Source organism: Myotis davidii, unplaced genomic scaffold (assembly GCF_000327345.1).
Source record: "Myotis davidii unplaced genomic scaffold, ASM32734v1 scaffold162, whole genome shotgun sequence".
Taxonomy (NCBI): Eukaryota; Metazoa; Chordata; class Mammalia; order Chiroptera; family Vespertilionidae; genus Myotis; species Myotis davidii.
In genome coordinates, this window is record NW_006300036.1 from 1,718,028 (window position 1) to 1,745,846 (window position 27,819).

Sequence of the window (27,819 nt, forward strand, 5' to 3'; positions counted from 1 at the left end):
CTGCTCTGTGCCTGTGTTACTGTGAAATGGATGCTTTTTATGTTTTCAGTATTTTCTATACCATTTGTAGGATTGGAAGCCCACACTGAGTGTACTGATCTTGATGTCATTTCTCCCGTGTGTAGTGTTGGTGGCTCACATACTCATTCTCCTGTGCCACTAGAAGAACACTCTATTCTTTTAAGCTAACCAAAATTTTGTTCCATAAAGTTACGTTCACTTGAATTTAGCATGGTTTCTGTCTTCACATTAGAAAAGGAATACAACATCCATCCCCAAACAGTGGGGTCAGTCAGAGCTGCTAAGAATTGTTTCTTTCTGGAGCCTGTTTCCATACCCTAGTCTGTAGACCAAGAGCAGAGTGAAGCAAATGTTATTTTCAGACTGAAGTTATTTCTTGCGCTGTGTCAGACAGGGAAAAGTGGATATCTTCTGGAACTTCTAACTTTCAAAATTTTACTTTTTCAGTTCTCCAGAACTATTTTACATTGTGCACTAAACTTGCAATTAGCTATCCTCAGAGAAGTATTGGTTCTTTTTAGTTTTTGTCCTTTAAATAAAACATGGGAATTAATTTGCTGTTACCTTTCTAGAAGTTTGCACAAGGCAGAAATAAGTCTGTGGCTTTTTAAAAACCATTTCTTGCTAAAGAATTGATGTAATTATAACTTCTATATACCGTAAAGTAGTGACACACTATCAATTGCATGGTTTTTTCTAATATGAAAATATAAATCAAAGGATCTTTTTAGATTGTTCTGATCTTTTTAGATTGTTCTCTATTTTGTTTCTTTTGTTTCTTTATGGTTCTGTTCATAGTACCCATCCTTCACACTTGCTTTTATTTTAAGCCTGTAACTTTTATTTTCTCCTTGTTTTAGTAGTGTTTTTGTACTTGTACTTGTACTATTTGCATAACCTTTACACTATAGTTAGTCAGTAAAAATTGTCACCATTAGGTAATATTCATTATGTGTTCCTTACCATCTTGCTTTATGGCAGTTTTTATCCAGAGCAAATTCTCCAGGAGCTTATATATCCCATACTATTCTCTCCTCTTTAAAAAGCTATTCAGAAAATTTTTCATGCTTCTGAAAGTTCAATAATTTACTCAACACATTAGAAAACCTGTTTGTTTTATTTTGCATGTTTACAGACAGGCATATGTATTAATATCTGACATATAATCCTTCCTAGATAATGTCTATGTCAAAAATATATGTACACAGGGCATTCTTTATCCTTAACAGAAGTGTTAGTAATTAAATGTAGTTGTTTAAAATAATTCATAAGGATCTTGTAGGATAAAGGAGAAAATCAGATTGGAAATTCATATTCTGTAGGCAGAATTTGGCATTGATTTTTGTGTTACATTGTTTCAGATTATCACTGAATTATAAAAGTGATTTCATAATTTTAGCTACAAGTTTTATTTGATGAAAAAATAACCATTACTGTTAACTAAGTCATTATTAACGAGTAAACATGAGATTATTCAAAATGAAATAGTGTGTCACTTAAGTTACAGAGTATATAGGCGTTAGTTTGCTTGGGTAAATTTCTTTTGTTCCATATCCATGTAGTCCTCCACTGATGTTAGTGGGCCATGTATTTATGTTTGTTTGGTCTATAGAATAGTAAACATAATATTATGAATTAATTCACACAGTCTCAAGACAAGTTGCATATATATTAGGCATGTGAAGATGCTAATTAATGCCAATTTCATTAATTTTATTGTGATTTTGTATTATTCTGGGTTGAGGAATTTTAATGTACCAATTTGATGTACCAAAGCATATACTTGTGCTTTGGATTTTCATAAAAATTATAATGTATTAAAAAAATTATAATGTAAGGACATTTGTTTTAAATATCCATATCTTATTTGATTCATTAATCACCAAAGATTTTATTTAGTTATTTTTTTATCTTTATCTTTGGATATTCTCATTTTCATCAGAATTATAAATTAGATGCAACCTATACCCATTTTATTTTTTTAATATAAGTATATCGGTTAAATTACAAACAAAGCCTCCCTATTTAATATTTTACTCAGTAACTGCACTGTCAGTTTAATTTATCTAATAATAAAACTCTTCCATTTTCAATTAATAGAAAATGAAATAACTTTCTACATCCTTTATTGAACTTGTTTTAAGTTCTATTTTAAGTATGTAACATATTTTAAAGTGTATTATTCCCATCCTTTCAATGTAATTGATTTATTTCAGTAAAATCCTCCTTTTCTAAAAGAATATAACCGTATAAAAATATAAGTCTGAACAGTCACAACACTAATGATTTCTCTTATCCTCATTTTCCCACCACGCCCTTCGTTATTGATTCCAAGCAGGTATAATATTGTTCTTCACTGAGGAGTAATTTTAGGACTAGTGGTTTATAAAAAGTTTTTCATGTCAATAACACTTAATTTCTTCTTTTTACCGGATGCAGTCAGAATTACACATTATAGAGCAAGTATGTTTCCTGAAAGTAGTTAAATACACCAAGTTGGATGGGGTTGGGGGGTGGTAGCTTAATGTGGAAGGAGTATGCTATTTTTATGCCAAAAATATTAGTGTGACGTTTCTCCATAAGGTATTTCAGGAGGTCAGTATTTAATCTTGAATTATTATAAGTTTAAGAAATTAGTCAAGTTGAGACATCTTGAAATGTGCAACTACAGTATCTTTGAGTAATCAGTTTGGAGATAAAGTCCTAGCACACCCTAATGCATTTTAATAAGGGAAGCAGCAGCAGCAGAGACATTAATCTGAACACGTTATGAAATTCAGGCAACATACTTCAAAGCCTACATACAATCTAAAATAGTGCTTTGTGGTTTGTAATTATTAGAATACTATTTACCAATAAGAATGTCATGTAGCAGCCTTCTTTAACTGCATAATCCATTTCTTTAAACTTCTTGGAGGGAGGATTTTTTTCGCTTATCACTGTACTAATCAGGTTTGTTTTATGAAAGCATTTACCTTTTCTGGGGTCTGTGGAGTCAAGGTATTTGCTTTGAATGCTTGGTATGATTGTTGTTGCATGCGAGCTTGCTTTCTGTGTAAATTAATGATGGTAGACAATGTCATAATGAGCTAACCATAATTCTTTCTTCCTTTTTCTCCTTGCCTACTGTGCTTGCTTTTTCCTTGTATGTATTTTGCTTACTTTTTTTTTAATAGTCTTAATATTACAACTTGAGATATGCGTTATAGAGAATTTGATAAGAATTATATATTATGGAGTATAATATAATTTTTATACTTAAATTTACTAATAATTAGTGGAAAAGAAATGCATTACCATATCCCACCCTTCAAAATCCCTATTGGGATAGATGGGGTAAATTTGTATATTCCTGTAAAGGAGGCATTGTTTTTTTATGGTTCAGATGCATATTTGTAGAAATAGAAAATAATGGAAAAACAGTTACAACATGTATTGAGATGCATAATTATATATTTCGTGATATATAAACATATTTGAAAAATGTTAAAATGGAGCAATATCTACATTCATTAAATTTGACCTAAGCTCCAAAATTGAGTTGTCATTTTTTATAACTATATTTTGCTGTTATTATGCTTAACCTCATTTTAGTCAATGTAATTTGAATTCACATGATAGGATATATGGTCATGATACACCTATGCATGCATTTGTGTCTATAGCGTACATACAAAAGTAAAACTTGATAAGAATGCTGAGTGACTTTGCAAAGGCAAGAGTATGTATGCCATGCATTAGTGAAGAATTTCATTATTTATTCAGGTACACTAAGTGAAGCAACATGCCAACATATTTGTATTGCCTCCCTAATCTATTAAAATGATTGATCCATGTTTTTTTATGTAACTTTAGAATCTTTCTCCTGCTAGGTTTTCCTGTTGTGTGTTTCTCTTTATCCAAAGTAGTGCAGCTCTTATTCTTCCTATATTTAGCATCTATTACGAATTCAGTCTTAGACTAATAGTCAATTTATTTTAATCTTTTTTCTTTTTTCCTTGCACTCTTTTTATTTTTCTTCCGATGCTTAAAATAGAAGTGGAGCAAAAAGGTAAATAACGTATACAGTCTGAACCCCAGCTCCCTGTTATGTGCCTTATGGATGTTACCTCCTCCCTTCCCTTCCCCTGCAATACTCCTGACATTAAAGTAATCAGCAGGATCTCATAAGTGCACCTCCTAAAGAAGTCGACTATTAACAATGAGATTATGTGACTGCTAAATCTGGTGATGGAATAAAAATTCTGAAGTCGGCGAGGGGGAACTGTCCTTTTTCACCCTTTATCTCTTTTTTCTGACACCCTTGGATATTTTATTATTAAAGTGCCATCTTGCCTGGTTTCCAGAACCCTCTCCATAGCATGCCATGGTTACAGGGTATCCTGGTTGCTTCATCACTGCTTTCCTTGTATTTACTTTTCTCTGCTCCTAATTGCATTTTCCGAATATTTGTTTCTTCAATCGAAGCGCCTTTGTTTTCAGTCTAACTTCTGTAAAAGTTCTAAACAAGGCTTCACATTGGGTTTTTTTGTTCTATTTTGTTTATTTTGCTTTGGGGTTTTGCGGGCTCATAGGTGGGCCAAGGAAGGGTAGGGTTTGGGGGCTCATAAGTGGGCCAGGGAAGTTTGGTTTAAAGTATTTTGTACACCGTTGTGCACTAACGCTTCAAGTTTTAAAGAATAAATTACCATATTATCAAATAAAAACACGTAGCAAAAATGTAAATGCTTTGCTCAATTATGAATGGTCTTAAACGTAGCTCATATGTATGAAAACAAGCCCCAACCACTCTGTGTGCTGGTGCATTGATTATGGGAACTTGAGGGAAGAAGGGCAGTACTTTGTTTTAAGGATACACTTTGGAAAAACAGAATGTTAATTAAAATGATTTTTTTTTCTTTTGATTTATGATCCTTAAAAGTTGTGTTTACCTATGTAATTTTTTTTAACTTGGCTTAATTCTTGTCTTTTCTCTGTGACTGCTAGTTTTTGTGTGCCCTGGGACCTTGAAAGCAATTGTGGACTCGCCATGTATATATGAAGCTGAGCAAAAGGCAGGTGCTTGGTGCAAGGACCCTCTTCAGGCCGCAGATAAAATTTATTTCATGCCCTGGACTCCCTATCGTACCGATACTTTAATAGAATATGCTTCTATAGAAGATTTCCAAAACAGTCGCCAAACAACAACATACAAACTTCCAAATCGAGTAGATGGTACTGGATTTGTGGTATATGATGGTGCTGTCTTCTTTAACAAAGAAAGAACGAGGAATATTGTGAAATTTGATTTGAGGACTAGAATTAAGAGTGGAGAGGCCATAATTAACTATGCCAACTACCATGATACCTCACCGTATAGATGGGGAGGAAAGACTGATATCGACCTAGCAGTTGATGAAAATGGCTTATGGGTCATCTATGCCACGGAACAGAACAATGGAATGATAGTTATTAGCCAACTGAATCCATACACTCTGCGATTTGAAGCAACGTGGGAGACTGTGTACGACAAACGTGCTGCATCGAATGCTTTTATGATCTGCGGAGTCCTGTACGTGGTCAGGTCAGTTTATCAAGACAATGAGAGTGAAACAGGCAAGAACGCCATTGACTACATCTACAATACCCGATTAAACCGAGGAGAATATGTAGATGTCCCCTTCCCCAACCAGTACCAGTATATCGCTGCAGTGGATTACAATCCCAGAGATAACCAACTGTACGTGTGGAACAATAACTTCATTCTACGATATTCTCTGGAGTTTGGTCCACCTGATCCTGCCCAAGGTGAGAATGTTTGCTTGCTAATGTAGATATGTCTTTTGTGAACAGCATATTTGTAAAAGACTTTTTAATTTTTCCCATTTATTTTCTCCCCCTTTTCATAGTTAAAGCACAAAGAATAATGTCGCATTTAAAGTTATTTCATAGTATATACATTTTAGTTTTATTTTAGTCCATCCTCCGTCCTTTCCCCCTCCTTACCTCCAATTTCTTCGCTTAAATGTTGGCTTCAGAAAATTATGTAGCCTCATTGGGCACTGCTAAAAATATAATACCAGCTACAAACAAACCTGTTAGCTTTGTTTTTTTTCCTCCCTGACTTCTGAATTGATTACAATCTATGTGCAGACCTTTTAACTTCTTGGCGCCAGTGGGTAAAGGGAATAAGTGTTAGGAAGTCCCAGGAGAATTGCGAGGCTTGATGTACAACTCCAGGCATAAGTGAGTGTTTTGAAGTCTGCTCTCTGTGCAGGAGAGGGAGTCATCCAGTAGCTTCCTAGATCATGTAAAAATTATCCATTTTTATTTCCTGGTAAATTAGTAACGGTTTTAAGTCAATATTTCTGTGACTTCAACTGTCACCATGGACAAAACATTACATGGTTCCAAGTGATATTGTATAAAGATGTTATCTGCCAGTATTTTTATGTGTTACCTTCAGGTAACCTTGTGGAGGTTCATTCTTCAGGAAATAAAGCTAAATCTTGGGAAATATACTTCAGTTTATCAAGTGAATTGAATTCTGTGGGAAACAATTTTTTAGGTTGAATTAAATGAATATTTTATTAAAACAAGATTACCTCATCCTCACGATAAAAGTTATAGAGCTTGCACTAATTATGAGTCTTCTATTTGAACAATATTTGTGTATTAAAGTTCTGAATTAATGGTTCAGTTTACTGAGTTAATTGGAGTTCTCACATTATTGAGTAACTTCAAAATTTTAGGAGCCAGACTGTCTTTGGAGTGATTAAATCAAACTCTTCAAGGTGGATCAGAAATGAATAATTTTTTCTTCTATTAAAGCAGTACATATCCACATAATTACATATATACCCCACATGGTTAAGGATATACTAAGTTCTAAATATTGTTATGGGATCAGAACCTCAAAAACAGAAGTCATAGTCTTTTATTTAACTTTTGTTGTTGTGATATACTCTTTTTATTATTATATACTGATATACACATAACATTGCACACATAGTCCTTACACTTTCAAAACTGATACTATTCAAGATATTAATATGATTCATGATATTGAGTGGATGGTAATGTTTGCTAAAGCCCAAGTTCCTGATTCCTGGTAGAAACACCGACTTGAGATCCAGTCCTACATTTAACTTACATTTTTAACTTCAGCAGTGCTGGTTCAGAGAATTTCTGTACATGCAAGTGATTTGTAGGAAAAAGATTAATAACTTTAAGGCTTTGTTTTTTAGTTTAGGAAAGTCAGACCTCATATCCTATATAATGAAAGACTAATATGCAAATCGACCAAACAGTGTAATGACCAGTTGCTATAATCACCAGGGGGCAGACACTCAATGCAGGAGCTGCTCCCCGCTACCCCCCTCCCGGGCTCACAGCTGGCAAGCACAGAATGGTGGCAGGAGCCTCTCTCACCTCTGCGGCAGCGCTAAGGACTCCTCAGGGGATGCCCAACTGCCAGCTTAGGCCCAGGGAGCAGGCCTAAGTCGGCAGGTGGATATCCCCCAAGGGGTCCCAGACTGCTAGAGGGTGCAGGCCAGACTGAGGGACCCCCTCCCCACATCCCCAGTGCATGAATGTCGTGCACCAGGCCTCTAGTAAGATATAAGGTTTGCTGAGAATCAGTTTTTCAAATACCAGTTTAAATGAGACATCAGTTAATTGTGTGAAGGTGTCTTTTGTACTAGAAGGTGAGATTTGCGTCACAGTGCTTTGAAATCTGCATCAAATGGCTGTCTGATTCAATGATTGTTGGAACTGGGACAAGAAATATTCCTTACAGGCTATTTGCTATCATACTTACAATAACAGACTGATGCAAATAGTTATGTAGAAAGGCAGGGGCTACCCAACACATTTGCTCACATTATAAATGGAATACAAGCTGTTAATGGCAAAGGTTCTTGTGAGCTCTATATGCCTGAATTATCATGTGCCCTTTGATGTCTCAATTTCTCCACCAGGGTTTTTATTTATTTATTTTGCAGTTGAATTTTTGAGTCACAGAATAACAAAATTTGTGTTGTGATTTTTATTCATAAGAGCAAAAATGACATTGACTTAGTACAAGGCCCCTTTTTCTCTAATTAATGTATGTCTAGAATTTTTTGGCTTAAAATGATAGCATTAGCCGAAACCGGTTTGGCTCAGTGGATAGAGCGTCAGCCTGCGGACTGAAAGGTCCCAGGTTCGATTCCGGTAAAGGGCATGTACCTTGGTTGCGGGCACATCCCCAGTGGGGAGTGTGCAGGAGGCAGCTGGTCGATGTTTCTCTTTCATCGATGTTTCTAACTTTCTATCTCTCTCTCCTTTCCTCTCTGTAAAATCTCAATAAAATATAAAAAAAAAATGATAGCATTAATGACTGTTGTCACATGCTCTGCAATGAAATCTTCATTTTTTTTTCCCTAAAAGCTAGGACCATGCTTCCCCTTTATCCTATAGGTTTGTAAAAGGCACATGACAGGAATTGACAAAATTTGGCATTGTATTGATACTTGTGGTGACCTTTTTTGGAACCTGTACTGCCCTCAGAGCTGTTCCATTTGTGTTGTGTGGTAGTAAATCTCTTCTCTCCATTAGAAAAATAAGAAAATAATTTTTTAAAAATGTAAATTCATCATGAGGCAACACCTGAAAGATTGTTAATAGAGACTAATTGATTGCCCCGTCTACTTGTCACAAAAAATACTCAGTGAATACAAGATGAGTAATATTATTTTTACACGTGGCTTATATTCTAGTGAACATATTGATCCATTTCAGATGAAAAAGTCTGATAATTTAGATACTTTTTAGAAAGAGCAGTTACCAGCATTGAAAATGAGAAGCTTAGACACATTTGGTACCTGTGTTCCTACAACTGTGTTTTGTTATCCAAAATAGCCATTCTTAAATATTTCCAGAAAGTCAAAATTCATATTGGCCCTTTAAAAAACCCTTAGTGGTAAAAAGTTTTATCTGACCTACATTTTTCTTGCTGCTGTTTGAATCATATTCTGTTAGTCTCTATTTTTATAATTTATCTTTATATGCTTTTAGAGAGCCTCCAGTCTCTCTCATCCAAGATGTGTGCTGATAGCTGAATGGGGCCTTGCAGAACTGTTCTGGCCCATAAATTTAGGTCAAACCAATAAGCCACTGTCAGCTTTCCAGAAGCAAGATCCGAGAAACGGATGGGACAGAGCAGTGAGAGATCAGGTCTTTACCTGTCCTACAAAGCAGTGATTGACTGGCTTGGCTGAAATTCAGTCTTATATACTGGGTTTGCCACGATGTGTGTCACCAAGGCATACATTGTGCTGCAAAATTATTCATTCCTTTCATTTTTCATTGTGGACTGCTTCACAGTGTATTAGCTTCAGTACTTTTTCCCATTTATAAATCCAAGCTCTGTTGTTTCTCACAGTATACTTATATTATTTCTTTGTCGTGATCATGGTTTTTGAATAAATCTTTCCTCTTTTTCTTTTCTTTGAGTTTTAGCTTTCTGTGATCTCTGCATAGTTCATTTGCTCCATTTACCTAAACTAGGTCTGTTTTTCCTTTCACCTTCCTCCTCCCTAACGTGGGCTTAGGAAAATCCCATTTCAGTCTTATTTTAACTCTTTTCTGTTTCCTAATCTGAATTGCTGTATATTTACATAATCTGACTGCAAATTTGATATCCTAAATGTTATCAAAAAAATATTGTGTCTTGGGTTTTGACAGCTCTTGAATAATTACTCTAATTATGAAGTACGACACTTCAATAATATGAGGGGAAATTTTTATCAAGAGAGTTAGGTTTATTATTTTTTTAGGAAGTGTTTAGCATAAAATGCATATTTCTTGAAACATCTTCCCACTGATAATGGATGCTCTCAAATAAAGATGCCCACTGTTTTTAAACATTAAATAGGGTAAATTTAATGAATGCATTAGTATTGCCTTACCGGGGTATAGACTCACGCTAGCTGGAGTTCCTACTGTGAATCATGGGTTAGTTCTTGGACCTAGATGATGGAAATGCTCCCCTTCGCTTAAAGGGGTATTGTCCTTAAATCTTTTCATGCAGGAAAAAGCCAGTGATAAATAGCAAGTCCTTAGTAGACACCACCGTAATACATTGAACCATTCTATATGTGCTTGTCAAAATCTTCATGGGTTCCTATTAAGTATGTTTATTAGCATTTTATTGGCACCATTTCTAGGTCTCTCAAATGATAACAGTAGGCAGAATGCTACATCAGTTCAGGTCTTGCTGTGGCATCCCAATAACTGGGATGAAGCTCTGTATATTAGGGTTTGGATTAGGTAGACGGGTTTGAACAGGTTTCTGCAGCAGCAGCTGGGCATGAAGTTTGCCTTGTTTTCTGCTATCATTTGTAGGCTATTCTAGAGCTTTGAACCTCTTGCCACATGAATTTCAGTATGAAACTTTGTAGTCTATTGCTCCAGTATCTTACACTATCCTCCCCACATATTTTCTTCTTTTAGAGATTTACACAGAGCACAGTGTCAGGTACATGCTCCAAAATAAGGGCAGATGCCATGCTTTCCCAGCGTCTGTGAAAATCTTTTACCTAGAAAAGTTAAGATCATGACATTTAAGGGTATGGACAAGTGACCTTGAACAAACTGTTTAAACTTCTCTATGGCTCAGTTCCCACATCTTTAAAAGGAAGATAATCATAGTCCTACTTCATTGGGGTTGTGGTACGGATTAACTGAGGTGATCGGATGATCCTTGAAGGCTGATTAGCATAGTGTCTGGTACATAAATGCTGAATAAGTGTAAGCTTGTATCATTATCTGATGCCCTGTCTTCACCTGTGGAAAGAAATATTCATCTTTAGAAATGCCTCAGCATTTCTAACTTCAACCTTACAAAAAATTACTTTCCTTGAAGTTGCTAAACTTTGTCCTTGAAAAATCCCAGAAATTCTAGTAAGTCCTCCTAAAAGGTTTAATTTTGCCACTTGAAGTTTACTTTCATGTTTATTTTCACGATGTCCCAATATTTTAGTGATTTGCCTTTGATAATGTGTTGATTTCCTTTGAACTACCTTCTTTTGATGAACAAAAAGTAAAAAGGTACGAAAATTATCAAAAGACACATGGAAACAGGATATAGAATGTTGCGTGGAATTTTATACATTTTAATAGAGGTCATTTTATTACCTACCTCCACTCGGATGTTATGAATCTTTCAGATCACTAATTGTAGTATTGCTGATACGTATTTTGGTGATGAAATATGCCCTAATTAGTACAGTGTTGAGGGAGACGTAAGATAGTGTAGCATGCAACCACTTTACTCTGCCCTGCTCTCTTTTTGCTCCTATTCTCCACTCCCCTTTAAAATTGGATCCAGCAGCAGACATTGGACACTTCTGCAAAAGATCGTAGTGCTTTTGACAAATGTTAATTGAGAAAGCACTGAAAGCCTGGCTGCATTGTAATCAAAAGAAAATTACAGAGGCTTAACAAGATGCCAGGCAAGTGCTTTGCAGAAAAAGATAGACGGGTTTGAATAGGTTCCTGCCACTGCTGATGTTTGACTAATGTACACAGGCATCTCTCATGGTCAATACATGATGCCCTGGAAACAAGACATATGTTTAAAAGAAGTTTGTCTTGTTATAGAAGGGAAAAAAGGTATGGAAAGTGTGTAGTGAACTTCTTGGTAACAGGAAATTTGTCCCTGCTAAAGGTCTAGAAACAAGTGTCTCTGATAAACTTAGCATACTCTGTCCCTAGTACCAGAATTGTATAAACAACTATATATTGACCCGAGCTTAAAATACTAAACAAGGTAATAATAAGTTTTCTAATAAGTGTTAATGTTCTAGTTTGTTTCTTATGTATAGATAAACACAAAATAAGTTAATTTTTATAAGATTATTTGAAAAAATAGTTTTAATTTGCTGTGCTCTAAACAATTTAAATTTAAGCATTATCTTAAAACCTTATAAGAGCCAGTAACTATAAATGTTGATAAAATTTTAGTGTGATCACCTAATAGATTTCAAAGATAGTATTAAAGTTTTACTGACAAACTTTTTACTATTGTGACACATAAGCTCCATTAATTTTTTAACCTACTAGATTTCATAGTCTGAAAGTAATGTTGGAAGTAAAAAATATCCTTTTAAAAAACTTCTTTGTAAATTTTTACTTTTAAATGTGTAACTGTTGTTCCTTTAGTTCCTGTTGACAGTCAGTAAGATACAGTGGAATGCAATGACATTTGGTTTTGAATTAGGCATGAATTGATCTAACCTGTTATTTTGATGAGAGATTTCATTTCTCTTGCCAGACTAGTTGTTTTTTCATACCTATGTTTTCAAAAGAACTAAAGCCTTAGATGTGTCCTTACTAAAATACAGCCACATACCAAACTTATCTTCCATTTGGGTCTGATCAGGCATGCTCAAAAATCTCTCAAGCAAGATTGGCTGCTGGGTAGAAAGATGTCACCATATTTATGTTCCTACAAGATGCAGAGTGGGTGACTGAATTTTCTGTTGTCCCATTTATATGTAATTGGTCAGCCTTTTGTTGATACTCTTTATAGAGTATGGATTTATACAAGAAAACACTTTTTCTAAGTCATTTAGTAGTGACAGTGCATTTGCACTTTGAAACTTTATATAAAACTGTCCCGTTTCCTGTTACATGATATATGATGAAATTATACTTAAGCTATCTTGTCAAATATTTCATTGAGAAGTAAACCTAACACAACTAGAGTCATACAGTAAAATCTCTCATAAGGCCTAAACTGCGTCCACTTAGCCAACAATATGAATAAATTGGAATAACTGAAAAGGTTTATTTTTCTTCCCTACTGCTGATGTTCTCAGTAATGCTCATCTTGTTGGTCGTGGGGTAGTTGGATGAGTGGGCTTTTGTGAGTGCATGCGTACGCACGTGTGTGCCTGTACGTGAATGTGCGTGTTTGAGATTAACATGCTCATCTTTTTTTCCATAGTGCCTACCACAGCTGTGACAATAACTTCTTCAGCTGAGCTGTTCAAAACCACAGTGTCAACCACAAGCACTACTTCACCGAAAGGCCCCATGAGCACAACTGTAGCTGGGTCCCAGGAAGGAAGCAAAGGGACAAAACCACCTCCAGCAGTTTCTACAACCAAAATTCCTCCCGTCACAAATATTTTTCCCCTGCCAGAGAGATTCTGCGAAGCATTAGATGCCAGGGGCATATGGTGGCCTCAGACCCACAGGGGAGCGATGGTTGAACGGCCATGTCCCAAGGGAACAAGAGGTATTTCCTGTAAAATATTAGAGATATGTTTGAAATTTTACTTTAGGGTAGATTCTGAATTGCACTGAAATGATTTTTACTTGAGGAAGGATGTATTTACAGTAGCAAACGTTATTATTCTTGTTCCTTTAGTAATACAGCATCTGCAGACAACTGTAAAAAAAAAAATCACTGAAGGTCAGATCCTTAATTACCTCTCCCTCTTAAAGTTTTAGGTCAAGCCTGAGATCTTTGCCCATGGATCCTAGTGAGCATTCCTTACAGCTGCCTTTTTCATTACAAGTATCATTTTGGATGAGTCCCAAGAAAATCAAGGGCTCTTTGTTGTTTGTTGGAAATGTCTGATATTTCTATGCTGACTTTATATTTACTGTTTATAGACCGCATTTTACCCTACTTTTTTTTGTCAATAATTGTCAACTCCTTCCATTAGCATTTATTCAACATTGAGCATGCTGGGTAGGATCATCATAGCTGATTTCCCGAATGCGTGCAGAAAAATGGTTTCAATTTCACTGTTGTTTTCTACATCTGCTATAGGAACTGCCTCGTATCTCTGCATGGCTTCCACTGGAACATGGAACCCTAAGGGCCCTGATCTTAGCAACTGTACCTCACACTGGGTGAATCAGCTGGCTCAGAAGGTTGGTTGGAACCTTTTAATATGATACATATTGGTGATTCAGGGCTTTAACTTGTAACATAAATAACTTAGCTTTGTATGCTAAAACCAGCTTCATGACTCTTTGTTCAGTATAAAAGTAAAAAAAAAAAAATTACGCACAGCTCTGTCTGTAAACTATTTATTCAAAGTTACATATGTTTTGAGGCATGCTGTTTTCTTTGTTAAGCTTTTTAATGAGTACATACTTGCTTAATTTCAATCATATTTAGTTAGTTCTGCTCCTTTTGATGTTTGTAAGACAAATAGTGCATTGGCCTAATAAATCAAATATCATTATGTTTGCAACTGAATCCACAGAATGTGAGCAGATGTTTATATCACAGATGATTATGATAGAATGAGTAAAAATATTTACAGTAGAATATAAGTAAAAATATTTTACATTATAGTGGAATACAGTAACATTTTAGTTTCTCCTTTCCCATCTACCTTTGTGAAGTGCAAGCAGTAGATAATAACCCTCAGTGTCCTACTGATTATGTTCTGATTTAAATTTCTGGATCATTGGGATAAATAAATGATTCTGAAATAACAGTTTAAAATGGTTGCAGTGAAATGAGAGAGCTATCTGAAACTTTCGCAAAGGATTTCTGGTTTTCTTCCCCCACCCCCACCCACCCTCCTTTTGTTTCTTTTAAATGTCTGGTTAAGAATTTCTTTTGTGTGCTGAGGATCTAAGAACCTTTCATCATCTGAAATAAAGAGAACGTTATTGCTCTCAATTAGTTGCAGATTTTGACACATTTGTAAGTAAGTTTTTCACCACAGCGAAGATGCTCAGGAGAAGAACAGGAAGCCACGAACAGAACAAGAAATCTTACTGAGATACTATAAATTGGCGTTTCAGATTAGAAGTGGAGAAAACGCCGCTAGTCTTGCCAATGAACTGGCTAAACATACCAAAGGGCCGGTGTTTGCTGGGGATGTGAGTTCTTCAGTGAGATTGATGGAGCAGTTGGTGGACATTCTTGATGCACAGCTGCAGGAACTGAAACCTAGCGAAAAAGATTCAGCTGGACGGAGTTATAACAAGGTAAGTAGGCATTTTCTGTTCTATTCAATTAGGCATTGTGTATGGCAGCTCTGGATCCTAATAGCAGTTGACTGCCAAACTTCTGGCCCCTTGGACATATACTTAAAAATGAAACTTCTCTGGTTCATGTCCCAAGGAAGAACGATAGTTGCGAAAGGAGCAGTAATAACAACAATAAAAAGTTAATTATCTGAGGAGTGACCTTAGCTGTTGGCAGACTTCACCTGCCTGTTTCTGGTCAGTGGTCTCACTTTAGAATGCATTCAGTGCACTTGGAGAGATTCTGTGTAGAGACTGTGTTCTAGAACACATACTTTGTATACTCTTAGGGTTGCAACACAATTGTGACAGGAAGAGGAATGTTAGCCACTGAAATACTGTTCTTAGTGGCAGGTTTTGGGAAGAAGAACAAGTTTTCCCTCGCTAGGAGTAAAGTGTAATAGTACTATTAATTTTTCATAGCATGCCAAAAATGTAATGGTTATTTTAACCATACTATAAAAAGTGTTTCGATGAGATTCATATGAATCCACAATCTGTGGCTAACATGGTTTTATAGGGTGGAAAAAAATAGTCATTTTTTTTGACCACATATTTTGTCTCTAGTTTTATCAAGATACTTTGGATTAGTGTACTTAGTAACTTACAGTTAAAACCTGTAAGTGCACTATTTTGGCAGTCAGCGCAGACCCACGGAATCCAGAAGTGTCTGGTGCCAATAAAATCTGAGCTCAGGAGCACCAGTTAAATTTTTGAGGATTTCTTCTTTCCTCGTTTTCAACAGTTAAAGTCTAACCTGTGATTTTCTTTTCTTTTACTAAAAAGCTCCAAAAACGAGAGAAGACATGCAGGGCTTACCTTAAGGTATCTCTCCTGTGCTGTCACCCTGCTTTCTCCCTCCTTCAGCTACTTGCCACGCTTTATCATCTTGCTGCATGATCCAATGTATTTCAGTCTTTGATAATTATATAATGTGCCCCATATCAGCTGTACAAATGTTGGCTTCTCACAGGTATATTACTCTCAGAATAAGCAAATAATTTTTTATAATTTTTGCTGTTTTTCCAGTTTATCCAAATGTACAAGAATTTTAATGAAATGCCCCCTGAATTGGAAACTAATTATATAGTCTCCTTGTTTTCGGCTGTCATCTCTGTGGATGAAAAAACAACTTGTGTAGTAACACAGCTATGATACAGCCTTGGCAGTTTATCCTATCAAAGACTGTACAGTCATAATGTATGTGCATGAAAAAGTCACTGCTTTCTTATCTGTGGGATACTCTTAAATAAAATAGGCTTTGTCCTGAAATTTTTCAGAGTCATTTCTAGAACCAAGTTGATATCGGGAAGGGTTACTAGAAATGATATATGAATAATGTGACTGTGCTATCGACATGTGTTATATGTTGGTATTTCTCAGGCTGATCGGAACAGAAAGCCACCATTTGGCTGAGAATCCTTGTCTGTTCCAGCCAGTTTTTCTCCGGGCAAATCCAAGTAATAGGAAAAATGCTGAGTGAGGCTAACAGTAGAAATATGCCATGCTAGTTCTGTGTGATAGGTCAAAATAATAATGCCATATTGCATTTTTGTTTCATTCTGAATTTTAAGTGTTCTTTTTTTGGGGGGTGTGAGTTACTTTCTAATCTTGCTTATCTGAGGACCATATTACTAATAAATCAAACCTATTCTTATATATGTGACAACACAACAAAGAACTTAGAAGTTTTCTAGAACAGAGGTTATTCGAAAGCTGTGGCTTCTATTTTTTGGCAAGGTCTGGAAAAAAGGATGGCATCCCACAAGTTACTAGTAGACTTGTTACTAATAAACTTACTAAGTTTCTTATAAAGATCTTTGAACTTTATAAGAAAAGGTGGTGGGAAAGTCTGTTTTCAGGTAGTAATATTCTGAAAGCCCCTCTTTAGCCTTTTTAACCAGGACAAAGAAATAACTGCTAAAGAGTATAGAATTTGTCATACTGAAGTTTCAGTTCACCTTAAAGTTATTAGTTAATGTGTGAAATGTAATAATTGGGATGTTGCCCAGGACATACATTTCAGTGGGAAGAGAATAGCTTTTTTTCTTTGGCAGGGAGAGACTACTTCAGGAATAGGATGAGACTAATGATCATTTTGATTCCACGAGAAAAGTACTAATGGTAATAAATAAGGAGTGTTTCAGATTCATAAAGTCATGCCACCAGTGTAGACATAGTAAATTTCAGCATGGCCTTAATTTCTGACCAGTATCATTTTCAACATGTCACAAATGACTTTTCTCTGTTCAGATAAGACTAATAAAACTCCTTAAATTACCAATCAGAAGCCGACTTACACTATGCAAATGAAGCGGTTTCCTGCTTTGTGACAGAGGATTCATTTGTAACTTAGATTAGAGGCTTCAGCCTGTATTTCTGGTGACTAATGAATCTGGCCTCAGCAGACCGATTTCCGTCCCACTCTAGTTAATGGCTGCAGTAGTATCAATGTGAGCATTTTGAGTATTCTATCTTCCATTAGAGAAAGAAAAAAGCCTTTGACGTCCCTTGGCAGTATCTTCACCTGCCAGGAAGGTTGTGGTGGCTCACAAGGCAGACAGAACGAGGATATTAAGACGGATTAAGCTAATTAATCTTGCTCTGACAGTAGCCTCAAACAGCCTTTCCCCCTGCTCATTTTAAGACAGCACCTCAAACTAGCAGTTTTTGGTGGTGTTCTTTGTACAGTCTGTGTTCTTTTTCCATCTGTGATTGCCAGTAAATCAAAACAGTTTAGATATGGCCTAATGACACATTAGGACTAGGTAAATTGGGTAGAATAAATAAACTTAGTGATTTCAGCTAGCCAAGCTATAGTTAGTGTAGTGCTACAGGAACTATCAGTACAAAAGCCCGCCTTCAGTTGCTTAACTGACTGGGTTATATTTTTATTTAATGTTATTTTGGGTAACAGTAAATGAAACCTACATGTGTGCATATTTACAAGTTGGATGCTTATGAAGGATTTATCCTGCCTTTCTGTTTCCATTATATTATTAGTATAGGCTTTACATATTTTGATTGCTTTATTGATTCCTTCTGAAACAGATCCTTGTTTATGAATTAAGGTATACTCTCAAGTGGGGTTTTTTTTGTGTGTGTGTTTTTTTTTAGCTGGACAGGGAATTAGAAGAGTGAATTATGTTCACAGATAATTTACAAAATTTGAAATCATCTTGTTTTTTTGTCCCAATGGTAACAAGCAGATATTGTTATAAGGCACAATTTTAGTTATTAAATTTGAGTTCATGTTCCAAAAAATAATATGTCTTACTTTCCAAGCATAACTATTAGGCTACTCCAGAGGCATCAGTGTTTGCTCTTTAGAACATTCCAGCCTTGAGGTTATAAATAGGAGTGGCTATGCATGTAAGAGGAATACCTTAGGTTAAGAGCTGACTCTATTTCTTTTCAACAACTGAGATGATTAGATAAACAGAAAAGCCATCTTTTTACACGTACTCTTTATAATCAAATAGTAGTCTACTAATCCTCAGTCAGTCCTATTCTGAAATAGTCAGATATGTTACAAGTTGACCAGATATATGTTGTCCAGGTGTTCTTCCATCTTGAAATTAGAGTAAGTCATCATGACAGATAAATATTACAATTGTCACTAGTCAGTGGTTGAAAAATCACTGTGGTACTACAAGCAGTCCAAACGAATGATGGTTTTCTAATGGATGCAGGCAATTGTTGACACAGTGGACAACCTTCTGAAACCTGAAGCTTTGGAATCGTGGAAACACATGAATTCTTCTGAACAAGCGCATACTGCAACGATGTTACTGGATACGCTGGAAGAAGGGGCTTTTGTCCTGGCTGACAATCTGGTAGAACCAACCAGAGTCTCAATGCCTACCGAAAATATTGGTAAGTGAACCTGCGGTCAGGCTTAATCTTTGATTTAGAAGGTAGATGTTTAAGGTAATGATGTCTCCATTCTGAATCTGTTATTTTCCCAGTGGCCAGCGTCTCTTCTGTGGAAATATTTTTGTCTGTTAACAAGAGATATTATTGATCACATTTCATAAACTTAATTCAGAAGCCAACACCTTTCATATATCTTTTAAAAGTTGGTGTCGTGTGTGTGTGTGTGTGTGTGTGTGTGTGTGTGTGTGTGTTGTATTTATTCCCCACTGAAAAATCATTAAAGGAAAAATGTGTTAGAGTACTTAAATGCCTGAATATGGATTGCTTAAGTAATGGAAGTGCTTGCTGTGGAACTGTGGCAAACGCTTTTCCATTTCATATATTATGTTCCTAATGTATTTAAATTACTTTCTGGAATGTGTTATCCCAGTCAAATATTTTAGGCAAACAGTGTGAGCCAAATGTTTATATTAATCACAACTGCCTTCAGGTGAAAATGTGATCAGTGAGCTACATCTTCCATACAGTAGAATATCCCTGCTTCATAGATTGCAAAATAGCTGCCGATAGTTTGAAGCATGATTTAGGATTTGAAGGCTGGCAACAAGAGGCAGGGATTAACTTGTGACACTTGAAAGAAGTACAGTAACATAAATTTAGGTTTGACTGATTTAGAAGTGTTGCTCATTTAGTGAGTTTGAGCTTAGATAAAGTTTTGTAGTATCCCTTAGTAAATAAAGTAAAGAAGTTTTCCAAGCATAAATATAAAAAAAAACCAGAAGGGATCATGACTAATCTTTTACCAAAGGAATATATATCTGGAACAGTGGATATTAAATGAAGTTTTGCTATCTGGAATGCCCTATCTCATTACCTAATTGTGTCTGTCTAAATCATGGGACTTTATATTAGAAAATGTAGTAATGTAAAGTATATAGAAGAAATAGGCATTAATCAGATTGTGATACTTGGATTTAAATTCAAAACTTGAACTTGATTTAAATAAATGAATTTCTAGAGAGAAATAAAGTATTATTAAAATCATGTTTTTATTTACTGTGAGGTTTTAGAGTGATAAACAACTCAGTAACTTCAAATTAAATTAAATTAAAATAATTTGGCCTGACATGATCTGGGAGACCAGTCATAAGGAAAATGGTACCTACCATAGCCTTAGTAATAATACAGAGTGAATAAAGCTCCCCTCTCTAAAGCTTTTATTATTTCTAAGGTTAATTTATTTACTAGTCTAATGAAATTCCTAAGATATACCTTAAATGAGTCTTCTCAAATGTTTCCAGTGATGTACTTGTAAGGATAAAGGAGTGTAGACTTGATCATCTTAGAGGATGAGTCATGGAAAATGTTATGACCTCGGTTTGTTTTTTTCTGAGTCTTCTAAAGGCTATATTTAAAACAAAAAGAAAAAACCCCAAAACTAAAATTTCCTTCTTATGCTCCTCCCTAGAGTGCCAGAAAATCTGACAGGTCAGGTTGATAATCTGTGCTCCCATTAGCCTCGAATAATGCAGATAACTCTTATTATATGTCCCAGATAGTTTTATCTCAATTTGATACATAGTCTGAAGATTTAAGTGTTTAGTAATATATTTTTCCCAATACCTTTGTTTTTTAGAGCTCTAAAGAAGTATGCTTTATACTTAAAAAATTGTTTTTATTTAAAGAGGAACATTATGGGTAGAGATTCTTATAGTATATAATGTAATGTTTGACTTTTCAAAAACAATACCCTGAACTTACTGTGTGTGTGTGTGTGTGTATACATACATATAGATAGATAGATAGATAGATAGATAGATTACCCAAGTAATTATCACTGTGAAAGTCATTTTACATATTCTAATATAGTATGTCTTTTTATTTCTGAGATAAAAGAATTTTGTGACAAATATTATACATGAGTTAGTATGAGGAATACATTCAACTTATTCTCATTTTAGAGGACTAAAATGGCCCATTATCCTTTTATGTTCTCACTCTCTTGATGCTCTTACCTACATTTAGAATATGGTTACAAAGTCTTTGGTTATTAAAACAATTTGTTTTTTCTCCTTAGTGATTTCTCCTTCAGTCCTTAATTTACTTTATTGTATGGTTTACCCTTATGTATAACTTTATAAAAATGCCATAATTACATCTGGTATAGCTTTTAAAAGTCAACTTTCAGTTATATCTTATCTTATATACAATAAGAACAGCTGTACAGTTCGATGACTTTTAATAAATGTACACCCACCTAACTAACAGCATGGTCAGCATTTCTACCAACCTAAAAGGGTTCTTTATGCTCTTTTCCAGTCAGTCTCCTGGTATCCCTAGCTCCAGACAACCACTGATCTGTTTTCTGTCACTATAGTTTTGCTTTTTCTGGACCTTTAGTTTAATGGAATCATATAATATATGATTTTGATCTTTTATGTAGAATAATGTTTTTGAGATTCACCCATGTTGGTGTGAGCATCAGTAATTCCATCCTTTTCATTGCCGCCGAGTAGTATCTATACTAATAAAAGGGTAATATGCAAATTGGTCATGACACCCTCACAGTCAAGACTGGATATGCTAATTAGTCATGACTTGTATGCAAATTGACCATCACTCCAACACAATAAGAGAGGGATATGCTAATTAGTCCTGATATGTTAATTAGTAATGGCCAGTATGCAAATTGACCATCACGCCAACACACAAGATGGCCGCCCCCATGTGGACACAAGATGGCCTGCCGGGGAGGCCAGTTGGGGCAATGGGGCCGGCAGGGGAGAGCAGTTGGGGGTGACCGGGTCGGCAGGGGCAGACAGTTGGGGTGATTGGGCCAGCAGGGGAGCAGTTAGGTGTCAATCAGGCTGGCAGGGGAGTGGTTAGGGGGTGATCAGGCTGGCAGGCAGAAGTGGTTAGGGGCAATCAGGCAGGCAGGCAGGCGAGCGGTTGGGAGCTAGCAGTCTTGGATTGTGAAAGGGATGTCCGACTGCCCGTTTGGCCCGATCACACCAGGATCGCGCCTAAATGGGCATTCGGACATCCTCAAGGGGTCCCAGATTGGAGAGGGTGCAGGCTGGGCTGAGGGACAATACCCCCACCACACACACACACACACACACACACACACACACACACACGCACGCTATACCTCATAGAAGAGACTTCACAAGCTCCCTGAAAATTTCTGAAGACACACACACACACACACAGTGCACGAATTTCATGCACCGGGTCTCTAGTTTAATTATAAGGACATACCACTAGTTGAATATTAACTCACTTGTTAGACAATTAGGTCATTTCCACTTTTTGACTGCAATTTTATTAGAGCTGCTCTTTTCCAAGTCATTGTACCATTTTTTACTCTTAACGGCAATGAACGTTCCAGTTGCCCCACATTTTCACCAACATTTAGGATTGTCTTCTCAAATGTCTTTTTAAGTTTAGTCTAGTAGGATTTCATTTTGGCTTTATTTTGCATTTGTATGATTGCTAAGTTATATTTTATTGATAACTGTTCAACTTTTCAAGTGCGCTTATTGGCCTCTCATACATCTTTTTGTGAAGTGTCTGTTCATGTATTTTGCTCATTTTTAATTAGATTGTTGGTCTTCGTAGTAATAAGTTACAAAGATTCTTTATATATTCTTGATACAAATCTTTTGTCAAGTGTATGTACTCTGAAAGTTTTCCCTCAGTATGTCATTTTTAAAAATTTTTCTTAATGATATCTTGAGAGAAGCAGTTTTTTATTCAACATCTAAGCTAATCCTGTTTCACTTATTCTTGTCATTGTTATTATTTCAAAGCATATCTTAACATCATATTATTATTACTTTAAATACATTGGTAAATATCCTATACTTTTTTCCAAGAAAACACAATGTCATTTTTATACTTTAAAATTTAAGAAAAATAGCTTCAAAAGATAACAAACATGTGCTTAAATTTACTTGATTCACATAAATTTGTTAATACTTAATACCTTAATTTTTAAACCAGGATTCAAAAAAGTTCATGTCAGACATTTAATTGATACAATGATTTAGTATCTTTTAATTAAAAGCCACTTATCCATACAGTTATTTTTTAAAACCATTTTCATTTTTGTTGAAGAAACTGACCAGATAATTTGTTCTGTAAAATACCCCACATTCTGGACTTGGCTTATTTCATCCTATATCATTTTATCATGAATGATATATACTGAAAATTATATCAGGAGACTTGATCAGGTCAGATGTAAGTCTTATCTTCCCCCTTCCCCCCAGAACTTTCTATTGCATCCTATTCAAGAGGCATATGTTTGCTTGTCTTTGTATCTTGCCATCGATAGGTGTTTTAGTATTATCAGCCTAATTCACCCATTATAAAATTTACTATCAATCATTTATTCTCCAATGGGCTTAGCAGCCTGCATGATTTTATGTCAGTGTAAGCTTAGTTACATTGCAGTAACAAAACCCCCAAAGTCACAGCAGCTCACAACAACAAAGGATTATACCCATCATGTTGCATCACTATTGCAGGCTGGGCTTTGGTGCTGCTCCCTGTCATCTGTGGGCTCCAAGTTATGTTTACCCTGGGACTCAGGGTGATGGAGTCTACAATGTGATGGGTCACCTGGCAGAAGCAGTAGTTCTCCCTGTATGCTCTCTCACTTTACTCCCCTTCTCCTCTCATCGCAGTAAATACTCTGCGATGAATTATAAAAATAGGACAGAGAAATATATTAAAATCCTATCGACAGCATTGGTTGTGAGTGAGGCTCTCCTATGAATCAAGTGGATTCAATTTCAGGAGATCTATTGAACAAAGCATATATTATTTCAAGCATACAGAAGTAGATAATATTATAAACAATCCTGGGTCTCCTCCTTCTTGATCAGATCAAGAATGAAGTAACCATCATCTTTAAATTACCTGTTAACATTGGTAAGCTTTTTTAAAAATCTTTTTGCTCTATGGGAAATGTACATTTAACAGTTACTTTTTGTTTTTTAAGTTAAGATTTCACACTACAAATGTAATTGAGTAATTTTTCTCTACTATGATAATTTTCATGTTTATGTATGTTAATACATGCATCTTTAGTGCATTCATCTGATATAAGAAGACTTCACTATTATTTAATTGTGCCAATGATAGATACTTCAGTGGCTTATGTGTTTTTCCTAGTACTGTAGGAAAACTTCAGTGAAAGTTTTTGTGTCTTCTTGTTCATATGTATGCCTTCCAGATATATATGTACATATAGACTTAGAAGTAGAAATTTTGAGTCTTAGAGCATGCCCATCATCAACTTTACTAAATACTGTCAAATTATAGTTTTACCATTTTACATTTTCACCTATAATACCAGTATTCCCAGCCACTGTCTTTGTTAACACTATATTATCAACATAAACTTTGTCATTTTAATAGGTTTGACTTGATCACATTATTGTTTTAATTGCAGTTCTTTGACTACTTACTGCATTTATTGTTGTTGTTTTTTGTTTTCTCTCCAGTAAATTTGTTTACAAGTTTTTCCTGTATACCTTTTTCTCTGTGAATAATGCATTCTGAACACTGGTTTGCAAATATTTATTTTTTATTGATGCCTTCTCTTTTTTACTTTGTTTATGATTTCTTTTGTTTTACAGAATAATGAAGTAAAATTTATTATCCATTCTTTTAGGGCCGTGTTTCTGAGATCTTTTTAAGAAGTATTTTCTTTTTGGTGTTTTGCTCAAGAAAATCTTCTCTACAGTTATAAAGATCTTGTATTTTCTTTGGAAATCATAATACTTTCCTTTTTTACAATTATGCTTTTAATCCACCTAAAATTAACTTTTGTTTATGTATGTAGGAGTTAACTAATTTGATTACGTTCTCCATATGGATAATCAATTGTTCAATACTTGTATTTGTAGTTGCATAATCCATTCCTTTCCCTATTGGTTTGTAATGATATCTCAGTCATATATCAAGTTTATGTTCATGTTAGGAGTATGTGTTAGGCGTTGCTTTGGTTTTGTTTCAGTAATATTACTATCTGGTGAGTTCCTTCAGTTCTGTTCTGTGAAGCATTAATTGCCTTGCCTGCTTTTGGCATGGCTCCCCCACGTGAAATTTAAAATCAGATTGTCAAGTTATTGCTACTCAAAAAAATCTTGTTGGAATTTTTATTAGAATTAGACTGAGTTTATAGATAGATTTTAAAAGAAGTGTCACAGATTTATTGTGTTATCCCAAGTAAGACCATAAAAAATCCTTCATTTGTTATTAGATCTTTTAATAAAGTTCTGTGTTTTTCCCATTAATATCTTGTACTTTTCTCTTATTAGGTTAAGTCCTTGGGAACTACACTATTTATTTTTATTGTAATTAAAATAAAATTTTATTAACTTTAATTTTTCTAAAATTACATATTCTAATTGTTGCTTAGTCTATAGGACCACAGTTAATTTTGCTGGCTATAGTCTTGCCAAATTCTTTTACTTCTCAGAGTATATGGAGTCTCCCTCAAGATTAGTATGTTGTTAATTATATTTCCTGTAAATAATAACAATTTGCTTTTTCCTTCCAGTCTTTGTAGCTTTTGTTTTTCTTGAATTGTTGCATTAGCTCTTCTTTTAGTACAGTGCTAAATCAGACCTGTGACAGGGATCATCCTGACTTTAAAAGGAATGCTTCCGGAGCTTTTCACCGTTGTTTGCTCTAAGTTTAAAAAGATACCCTTTATCTGATACCAAAGCCTTTATCTGAGCAAGAAATTATTTTATTCCTATTATTTTGTAAAGATTTCTTATATTGAGTGAGTATTGGAATGTGTTTAATTCTTTCTGCTTTATCTTAATTTGGTAAATTACATTACTATAGTTTCTTTTTTTACATATATTTTTATTGATTTCAGAGAGGAAGGACGAGGGAGAGAGATATAGAAACATTAATGGAGTGAAATCACTGATTGGCTGCCTCTGGCATGCCCCCCACTGGGGTTCGAGCCTGCAACCAGGGCATGTGCCCTGCCTAAGAATCCAACCATGACCTCCTGGTTCATAGGTCGGATGCTCTCAACCACTGAGCCCCTCCAGTCGGGCCATTGATATATTTTCTAATGCATTGATTTCTGGAAGACTTTTTGAATTAAACTCAGTTTGTTCAGGATGTTGTACTTAAAGTATGTATAAACTTACTAAATACTTTTGCATCTATATATTTAATAGATGTAATTTTTAAACTCTAATAAGTAAATATCTGTTGAATGAAATTAACTCTGTGCATATATATCTGTATTTGTAACATTTCATGAAACTCAAGATTATTTCCTTTTTTCATCCTGTCTTCCATCTTGTTTTGAGAATAATTGAGTGCCTTTCAGTGAAAGGAAAAGAGAGGTATATATTAGATGCATATTTTTGTCACTCTTCTTTCTCCCTTAACCCCTTACCCGCACACATGGGATCTGATACGAGGAGAGATCATTCACCTGCTCATCAGCTTAATCTTTCTAAGCATGGATCAATAAAATAAGTATTTCAGCCTATCTCTTAAGCTGATAGACTTCTAGGAGTTATATGACTCTCATTATAAACTTGTATTTTAGATGCTTGACATGTGGTCTGATAACTTATAAAAATCTCCCAGCATTATAATTTTATATTTATAAATAAATCTATATGTATTTTACAAAACAAAGGTGTGGCAGATAAAAAGTAAAAAAATTAGTATTCAAGAGTTACTCTATAATGGCATAAGCCCATTTTGTAAAAAGAAAGGGAGTAAATGCATCGTTGTATGTGTGTATGTGTACATACGTGTTTACCTGGTATCCAAGTATAGAAATAGCTATGCAAGGATATACACCATTAGAGAGGGTGTACTTAGGAAAAATATATATGAACTTTATTTATTGAATTATTTAGAGTATGTGTTATCCTTAGTTGGCAAACTTTTACTGTGAAAGCCCAAATAGTATATATTTTAGGCTTTTCAGTCCATGTGGTCTAAGTTGCAAATATTTAACTGGCATTGTAGCACCAAAGCAGCCATAAGACAATATGGAAGCAGGCCGTGTTCCAATAAAACTTTATTTCCAAAAGCAGATAGCAGGCCAGATTTGACACTTAGAGCCTATTTTGACCAACTTAAATATGTACAGATTGATAGTTACTAGTGAAAATTAATGGGGAGTTTTAATATGCTAGGCATTTTCTCATAAGTAAACTTAGCTGGTCTTACCACTTTTAGAAATTAGAGAAAAATCTATTACTGCAAAACTGACCTGTGGAGTCTTCTGTATTAAAACATATCTTATACATGTAAATAGATGTATACATACAATAAAGACATTCAAATTTATACTTCATGGTTTTACCCTTGGCAAGCAAATAACCATTGAAAATTTACTTAACATAAAGAGCCAAGGTATCATTTTGATATAGTTTTGTTTAATCATTTAAATAAAACACTGAAAGTTTTGTATTATGAATTCATATACTACTCATAGGCTAAAAGTTTAGAATTAATTCATGACAAAAAATATAAACCTAGAATAAAATGCTTATATGAAATATATGAAATACATCAAAAAGATTATATGAAATTTTTCAGAGTAGTCAAGGCATAAGAACTTCTTAGAATAATTTGGTTCATATTTTGTTGAGCTCTAACAGTAAAGTTTTGTAAGTAGATAAAAAGAAACAGTGGTTTTCACGCAATTATCATTTGCTCTTTGTAGTTTAAAGAATGCCCCCTTACTCCTCCTCCTTTATTCCCTTGCCTCATGCAGTCCTGGAAGTTGCAGTTCTCAGTACAGAAGGACAAGTTCAGGACTTCAAATTTCCTCTGGGCATCAAAGGAGCAGGCAGCTCAATCCAGCTCTCTGCAAACACTGTCAAACAGAACAGCAGG

At 35.0% G+C, this 27,819-nt stretch overlaps 1 protein-coding gene across 1 annotated transcript in view; it reads left to right on the forward strand.

Annotated features, from left to right (window-relative positions):
- The window catches only part of ADGRL2 (adhesion G protein-coupled receptor L2), a 277,155-nt gene that overhangs the window by 219,675 nt on the left and 29,661 nt on the right, over positions 1–27,819 (forward strand). The window contains exons 6-13 of the mRNA XM_015572119.1: positions 4,061–4,072; positions 5,008–5,808; positions 12,992–13,285; positions 13,826–13,929; positions 14,818–15,003; positions 15,829–15,867; positions 18,735–18,918; positions 27,698–27,819. The exon at positions 27,698–27,819 is cut by the window's right edge and continues 1 nt beyond it. Of these exons, the coding sequence (XP_015427605.1) occupies positions 4,061–4,072; positions 5,008–5,808; positions 12,992–13,285; positions 13,826–13,929; positions 14,818–15,003; positions 15,829–15,867; positions 18,735–18,918; positions 27,698–27,819 (1,742 nt within the window). The remainder of the gene's footprint in view (positions 1–4,060; positions 4,073–5,007; positions 5,809–12,991; positions 13,286–13,825; positions 13,930–14,817; positions 15,004–15,828; positions 15,868–18,734; positions 18,919–27,697) is intronic.